Below are 8625 nucleotides of genomic sequence, written 5' to 3'. Positions count from 1 at the left end.
CTCATTAGATACATTTGTCAATTGCTAAAATGCTGTAAAAAGCAGTATGTGCTCAGTAAGGGGAACCATGTATGCAGTTGATTAAATGCTGCCAACCCTAAGCATAACTATAAAATGCATGCCCTGTATTGCGCAGACATGCTGATGGGGAAACTACACTTTTTTTTTTAAATTTTGGCTGCTGACAGACATGAAAAAACCTAGTGTCTGTATAGATCGGGCGCTTCAGCAGGGCTTTTAGTGCTTTTATCTAAAGCTTATTCAAAGAGCTGTTAAGTAAAAGCACCAAAAAGGCCCACCGAAGTGTGCAATCGATACAGACGTTGGGTGAGCCAGGTCAGACTAAGACAGTGCCTCTTCTGGGCATGCACTGTGCTTGACGTGGGGGCACACCAAGCTTAAAGTAAAGCACTGGTTTATTTGAGGGGGGTTTTGTGGGGGCCAGTTCCATGTCTAAGCAGCATTTGTGTCTCAGGCAAAATCGGCCCAATCTGTTCCGAATTCTGTTCATGAAGCAGAGCTCAGTTATTCAAGTCTGTGGCACTACTACCAATAAGTATCTTACCTCCCAGACTCTTCAGCCTGAGGCTTCAGATATTTCCAAATCCATGTTAGGCATCCTACGTGCAAGCCCTAAGCCCAGAGGCCTTGGAGTTCAGATGCCCCCTCGTCTCACTTGGCCCTGGCCAAAAGGCCAAAGGAGCAAGCTAGAGGGAACATCCAAGAGAAGGTGTGGGCAAAATATGGCCTACAGGCTGGATTCAGCCCATGAAGGTGCTTTGTCTGGCCTGCAGTGGGTCCCTTGGTCCCACCTGGCTGTGGTGCATCCTGCTGCCCTCTGGGCATGCAGTGGGACTGGGGCAGCTCTGTGGCTGGACTGCCTTCCTAGGCAGCCCAGGCAGCAGTGGCTCCTTCAGGGCTGCTGCTGCCCACTGCTGGTCACAGCCCCGTCGTACTGGTGGGGACCCACATATGCAGCCCGCACCTGGCACACCCAACACCTCCTCCGAGCTCACCTGTTCAGGTGCAGCAGTGGCTGCTGGGCAGAAACTTGTTTAGTGCAAGGGAAATGTGGCCTCTCCCCCTTGCAGCTGCTGGGCAATTCTTAGTGTAGCCATCTGTGCTGCGCTGGGCTTTGCTGCAGCTCTGCTGCTGTCACCACTGCCCCTGGGTTGCCTGGTCCATGTGCTAATGTTTGAATTATACTATATAATTTGGGGGGGTTTTCCTGTTCCAAGATGGCAAATGCCATTACCAAAAAGCAGTACTTCTGGGGGCAAGGGGCAGGACTTCTGGCAGCAAAGGTAAGTGTTTAGGGGATGGGACTTCCAGTCCCAAGATGGCAGCCAGGGAGCAGAGCACTTGCCAAGGAGTGGGGCCACCTTTTTTTGGCTCTTGATAGCTCACCAAAGCTCATTAAGCAGCCCTCAAACAAAAATAATTGCTCAACCCTGCCCAAGACCAATCCCTTGTCACCATAAATTGTATAGCTGAGAGTCTTGCATTTGGAGACTCTCACAGGAGGCAGTCCATCTGAGTGCAATTCCCCTCAGCACTGATGCTTTTTCAAGTCATAGTGAGCCACTACATTACATAAATTTCTGTTTCTTCTTTACTTCCACAGCTGAGCCATGCCTTTCTTTCCCATTTCCAAAGATTCCTGTTTCTTCCCCAGCCTTAAATGTCTGGGGCAACATCACCAAACGGGACTCCAAACAGTTCACCCAGAATCCTTCCGTCACCCATCTCTCAGCCTGGCTCACATGATTGGCATAGCCCCATCCTTTATGAGGTGGAGCCAGATCAGGTTGCCCTGCATCTCATATGCATACAAATTTTTAGAGGATTTCAGGACTCATGACTAGAATACACAGTTCCAGTCATGAGCTGGGGGCTAGTTAGCACATGGATTCTGCGTTGGGGGGTATATGGAGTACACACACATACTAAGTAGTGCTGAGCTATGGGATCATAATGTCTTAAAATGCTGTTGACTCTGGGCCCAACCCATGAACTATATAGTAAATCATGAGCCTTTTGGATTTATCATGCATAGTTGGTACAAAGTGCTGCTTAAAAATGTATTTACGGGAGTAGCTGTGCCAAACCTTGCAGCAGTTTCAAAGAAGGTAACAGTTCATCCAGAATTGATTCATAAGTGAACCAGCGCTCTTTCCTGACCAGGGTGGGAATGGGGAATGATCTATTGAGGTCCCTTCCAACCCTAACAACTATGAAAGTCTATGGGTACTCTGTGCAAATTACTACAGCTATGTTTGTTTTAATGCCAGTGTTTTCAAATTTGCTTCTCACTTCCATGTGCTCAGGGAGAGTAGGGTCTAACAATAGGGGCGGGGGAGAAGCTGCTGGGGAAAGGCAGAGAACATAGGGGCTACCTGACTCCCTGCCAGATGTATTTTCCCTGCTGTAGCAGTGGGAGAAGAATAAATTCAAGTCAAACCTTCAATATTCTATTCCTGGAAAATTGTAACAAGTATTCCATATACAGAATCTGATTATTAGGGGGTTGTCTTGTATTCAGGGTCATATTATTTTCAAGCAAAGTATGTGAGTTCTATTGAGCTTCTGTAGAAATAACACAAAATCTGTTCTTCATGGATTCAGTGCTAACTTTTAGAATGGTTTAAAGCAGTGGAGCCAACCTTTTTTGGCAGGTTGGCCCCACTGCTTTTGGTGCCACATTAGCCTCTCACCCTCCCCAGGTGCCACTCTGATACCCTTCCCATTCCCAATTTGTTGCCTTGTTTTCTGTTCCCATCCCTATGCTCCCTGCCTGATCTGCTGCTTTTCTTTCTGCTTCCTGGCCTATCTGCTGCTGTTCTGTTTATCCTTTCCCTGATCTATTGCATGCCACACACACCCAGAAGTTGCTTATGCCATTTGTGACACTCATGCCACAGGCTGATATTGGAGTATTTGTTTGTTCAGCATTTATAGCCTTAAATGTCTCAATCTTCAGATGCAGAGCACAGTCCGAGAGCACAGAGATGGTGGGCATGCTGGTGGAGTCTTCAACAGATACAACATTCTAAAGGTACCATTCAGACCTCTGAACTTCTTAATGATGAATGTGCTCTGGAACTTTTGGCTGAGAATAACTCTGATTTATACAGGTAAAAATAGCCTTGGCAGGCCCTAAGGAGATCTTCACTATAGCAACACCTTACTTAAAATTATAAGGGGTCTCCTTGCAGCAGTTATTCTTCTTGTATTCAGTGATCCAAAAACAGCTTGCCTGTTTGGGGAAGATGCTCCCTATTTCAGGGGAGGTGCTCCTTACATATTTGTCCCTTTCCACTTTGTTTACTACTTGCTATTTGTCATATGTATCAAAATTGTGAGAGTGTTGGATTGTTGAATAGAAAATTTAGCATTAGATAATTTCATTCCTGCTAGCAGTATCTTCTGTAATTCTACCCACTCTAGAAAGGATTTTAGCCAAAGGGAAAAATTTTAACTTTTATATATTTATCATATAGGCTAGTAAGCTTGGGTGTATAGATTATTCATTGGCTTTGAAGTTTTTGTTACTATGTTTCTACAGTTTCTACCTAACCTTTGAATTAATCTGACAACAAGCCTAATAAGGAGATGTAAGCAGTGGGGACTGTTACATCACTGAATAGCCCCAGAAACTGTAGACAAGATGGCTTATAGCTTGTATTTCTCACTTAGGGGAGATACTGTTAATGATAAGAATATTATCAGGCAAGAAATTTCCCATTTGTACTCTTTTGATTCCATTGGCTTCTCAATTTTAAATGAAGTACTCCTGATGAAGATGATGGACTAGCTAAACTGAAAATGGGGCAAAAGCTTTTCTGCATGTATATATTTGAGTAAATGTTAGTATTTACATTTTCCCCACATTAAAAACTAAAAATAATGTAGATAATTAATGACGTATGTAATATTGCCACCTATTTATAAAATATGAATTGACATTGAAAGTTACATATTTTTCCTCTTGATTCACTATATAATTTAAGAAGAAGCACTCTTCAATTTGCTAAAATGCAAAGAGAGCTAATTCATATAACAACTATTTGTCTAATTTAAATACTAAAGGTTATAGTAAATTAAGCCCTACCATACAGATTATCATGATTTCGAATTTAATTTAACATTTAAATCACTATTTTAATCATAGTTTTCCTTTATACTTTTTAACATAAATGAAAAAGCCCAGACTTTTTTGAAAAAATCATACCGCTTCCTGCCAGGAAACTTGGATTGGGAGAGGTGGATTTGTGCATGGTCTTGGAAAAGAACATGAGGCAGCCCAAGTGTAATATGGAAGGCATAAGAGAGTCTATTAAAGATTTGAAGCAGGGGAATAAACTTTCTTTGGATGAAAAATATTATTTTAGCAAAACTTAAGTGAACAGGAATAAAGGGATTGCACTCTTTTAACTTTCCAGTAAAAATCATAAACTGTGACTAGGACTGATTAAATTCAAAAGAAGGTAAAAGATTGTCAGAGATTTAGAATATAATGGGTTTCAACCCTAGCTTTATATGGTGGAAGTTAAATTTATTCTGTCAAACTAGAAGAACTAGATCCTCCTCATTCTCTTTCTTTTCTTAAAACTTAAACATCCCATGTGTAAGTGACCATTTGGGATGGTTCTGTTCTGGTAAAACTACTGTATATCCAAATGTCAGTCAAGTAAAAAAGCAAATAATAGATGTTGTCTGAAAAAATGGAATTTAGATTCAGATTTGTTTCAGATTCAAAAAGTGTGCAACAAAAAACTATGGGAAAGATATACTCATAGGAGAAAAGAAGTTTCTGAAGAAAACCATAACCATGCTAATGAAAGGATGTTGTTTCATGGTAAGGTCTTTGATTTTCAAATTTTCTTCCATTTTCAGTTCTGTTATGCTTGAGGAGAATGGTTTTCTTTCTTGTCTTTCAATCATCAATAATAAAATAAATTAAAGCTAGTTTGTTCCTAAATGTGTTGCAACTTTGTTACCAGTTTTGAATCCATCACTGTAACTTAAACTACCTTTTTCAGTATCTTCTGTACATTTTGGATCCCTTCAGCATGTAGCTTTGTGTGTATCCAGATATGACTTTAAAGTTGCAGCAAAAGCAGTTCAGAGTTTAAAGTGGATGGGAAGAGGAGAAAATAATACTTCTGTAACTGGTTAAATTCTTGCTATTATTGGTCAGATAGCCAGATTATTGGAGGCACAGAGTACACTTACTTTTGGCAAGCCAGCTTTTTTTCCAGAAGTACTTTCTTGAATTTCAGTAAAGATTTGGTTTTTTGTTGATAGTTTTAATCTATTGAAAATAATCTCCTAGACATGGAAAAAGGACAGTTTATTCTGCTTCACTAAGTGGCTATGTTAGCTGTGTCATGAAAAACTTACTTGCATTCACGAAAGTAAAAACTGAACAGCTTCTTGCCACAGAGCTTGTAAGTTACTTGAAGTAAGATAGTTCAGTGCTATTTTAACATGGAATTTGTTAATTAAAAAAAATAGGTTAGGAGAGTCTCTTGGACTAACCAAAATTCAAAATGTGAGTTAAGACTGTATGCCTAACCTTAGTTCTGCATCATGCATATACATCAAGACAGTTACTTGATCATAAACTTCTCTAATTTTAGTATTTTCTCTGTGTGTGTGTGTGTGTGTGTGTGTGTGTGTGTGTACACACACACACACACACACACACACACTTCTTTTAAGGCTAGCTATTTTTACGATGATCCAAAATGATGACTTTAGCATGGCTTTTGACGCAGTCTTCCACAACGTTCTTGCAAGCAGGCTAAGGAAATATCATTTGGATGAATGGACTGGTAAAGTGCATAGAAAACTGGGTGGATTGTAGGACTTAAAGGGTAGTAATCAATGTTTCAATATCTAGTTGGCAGCGGGTATCAAGTGGATTGCTTAGGAGTCCATCATGAGGCCAGTTTTGGTCAGTATCTTCAACACTGACTTGAAAGGTGGGATGGAGTGTACCCTCACCAAGTTTTGCAGATGACACCAAGCTGTGGGGAGTAGTAGATACACTGGAGGATAGGGCTAGGATTCAGAGAGACCGTGAAAAAGTGGAGAATTGGGCCAGAAGAAATCTCATGAGGTTCAGTAAAGACACGTGCCAAGTCCTGCACTTAAAACAGAACAATCCTATGCACCAGTACAAGTTGGGGACCAACTGGCTAAGCAGCAGCTCCGAGAAAAGGACCTAGGGGTTATAGTAGACAATGAGCTGAATGTGTGCCAGCAGTGTGCCTTTTTGCAAAGAAAGCCAGCGGTATACTGGACTGCATTAGTACAAGCATTGCCAGCAGATCAAGGGAAGTATTTATTCCCCTCTATTCAGCACTGGTGAGGCCACAGCTGGAGTACTGTGTCCAGTTTTGGGCTCCCCACTGGAGAAGGGACGTGGACAAATTGGCGAGAGTCCAGTGGAGGACAGCAAAAATGGTTAGGGGCTAGGGACAAAAAAATACAGTACAAGTGATCAGAAACCACTTCAAAAGTTCAGTGGACATCAAGTGCTTTCAAAATGTCTAAAACCGGTTTAAGATAAACCTGAATGGATGCTGTATCAGACTTTAAATTGATTTAACCTAAATCAGTTTTGAGCTTCTGTCCCAGATCTCCTCCAGATTCAAGTTCAATTCTCAGCATCCCAGGATACTTTTCACCTCCCTGCAACTCCCCTCCCCCCAACACACACACAGGGTGGACTGGCTAGCCTTAGCCTAAGCTGTCTGCTCCTGCTGAGCAGGGCAGTGTCCTCTAGCACCCTCTAGCATCTGGCCTGGGCCATTGCAGGCATGTGGTTATATATCTGTTCACTTACTTATTGGTTCTATCTCCACAATCTAGAGTAACCTGCGAAGATTGAATCAGTTTAGCCTCAGAGTTTTTGACTGTCTATACTTAACCTTGAGGAGAAGATGAGGGAACTGGGCTTATTTAGTCTGAAGAAGAGAAGACTGAGAGGGAATTCAATAGCAGCCTTGGATTACCTGAAGGGTGGTTCCAAGGAGGATGGAGCAAGACTGTTCTCAGTGGTGGCAGATGACAGATCAATGAGCAATGGTCTCAAGTTGCAGCAAGGGAGGTATAGGTTAGATAGTAAGGAAACTTTCCCAGTGGGAGGATGATAAAGCACTGGAACAGGTAACCCAGAGAGGTGGTGGATCTCCATCCTTGGAGGTTTTTAAGACCCGGCTAGACAAAACCTTGGCTGGGATAATATAGATGTATCAGTCTTGCTTCTTTTTTTTTTTTTTACACAGGGGATTGGTCTAGATGACCTACTGAGATCCCTTCCAACACTAATTTTCTATAACTATGTAAAGATTTGTAAAACATGGTATCTTTTCTGAGATTCAGTTGTCAGGGATCATGTTTCTGGCAGTTTCTTTCCTATTGTTAATACATTTACCATAGCAATAACTCCCAAGGCTGAAGAAGCTTGCAGCAAACCTAAACTGATGACAGACTTGTGTAAGCCAGAATTCTTTTCTGACCACTCTTGTTGTACTTCATTTTAACTTTCCGTTAGGCTCCCCATTTGTGAATGCAATTATACATAAAGGCTTTGATGAGAGACATGCCTACATCGGTGGGATGTTTGGAGCTGGGATATATTTCGCTGAAAACTCTTCTAAAAGTAATCAGTATGTGTATGGAATTGGAGGCGGCACTGGATGCCCAGTTCACAAAGACCGTTCTTGTTATGTCTGCCACAGGTGAGTTGGAAAGCTGTTGCTGAATCTGTTCATGCAAAGCAGTTGGATGTTGTGGGGTACAATCAAATGTAGCAGGCCAAAATACTAACTCAGTAGGTGTACCTACTCAGCATGTACTAACAGTTAAAGCAGCTAGTGCTGACATGAGTTTTGGCTGCCAGTCTTTCACAAAGCTTTAAGAAACTTAATGCTGAAGATGTTTAAAGGCATTACCTGAATTTGTCTGCTTACAGGCCCCAAGAACTAGGTTTATTTAGCCTGGAAATCAAAAAAAGCTAAGGGAATGTAGAAATGCGTATGTATGAAAGGTAAAGTGAAAAGTAATCAGTCCCTTCTTTCCTGCCATACAATATACAAACCCAGATACTTTCTAGACTGGCAGTATACCTGCATTCTGTTCAGGTTTCATATGCCTTCTGTGCCTGATACAGGGAGTGAGACATTTCACCTAGATAAACCAGAAGTATGGCCATCTTGACATTTTTTTGGGCTGAGTTTAGTAAGGCTTAGGTGACACTCATTTCATTTTTGGATGTTGATCTTTAGTGCTTTGCGGTGTGGTGTGGCAGACTTATGCAGCCTCCCATTCTGCTTGTTTCTAGGTTTTGGAGTATGACCTTATTCTGTAAAATGTCCATTACTATTTTTACTCAAATCCAAGACTAATTGCCCCCCTCCAAACAGCATAGGTGTGGAAAAAAGCCTTGTCTTAGATTTGAGTACCAGCCTAGGGCAGACCATGGGTCATGGAGTGGGGGAGGGGGCTTACAGCATGAGGTGAGTAGCTATGGGGAGACTGGAAGTAGTAGGGGTGCAGGGGAGAGACCATGCAGAGCAGGGAGGAGCATGGAGAAAACTGAAGTGTTTCTCCCCC

At 41.8% G+C, this 8625-nt stretch overlaps 1 protein-coding gene across 1 annotated transcript in view; it reads left to right on the top strand.

The window, feature by feature from the left end:
• The window catches only part of TNKS2 (tankyrase 2), a gene marked incomplete at its 5' end in the record, with an annotated part of 57046 nt that overhangs the window by 43526 nt on the left and 4895 nt on the right, over nucleotides 1–8625 (top strand). Inside the window, 3 exons of the mRNA XM_019555520.1 lie at nucleotides 2981–3055; nucleotides 4753–4858; nucleotides 7565–7751. Of these exons, the coding sequence (XP_019411065.1) occupies nucleotides 2981–3055; nucleotides 4753–4858; nucleotides 7565–7751 (368 nt within the window). The remainder of the gene's footprint in view (nucleotides 1–2980; nucleotides 3056–4752; nucleotides 4859–7564; nucleotides 7752–8625) is intronic.

The sequence above is a fragment of the Crocodylus porosus genome, unplaced genomic scaffold (assembly GCF_001723895.1).
Source record: "Crocodylus porosus isolate Cpor-Errol unplaced genomic scaffold, CroPor_comp1, whole genome shotgun sequence".
NCBI classification, from domain to species: Eukaryota; Metazoa; Chordata; order Crocodylia; family Crocodylidae; genus Crocodylus; species Crocodylus porosus.
This window is presented reverse-complemented; position numbering and strand designations above follow the sequence as displayed.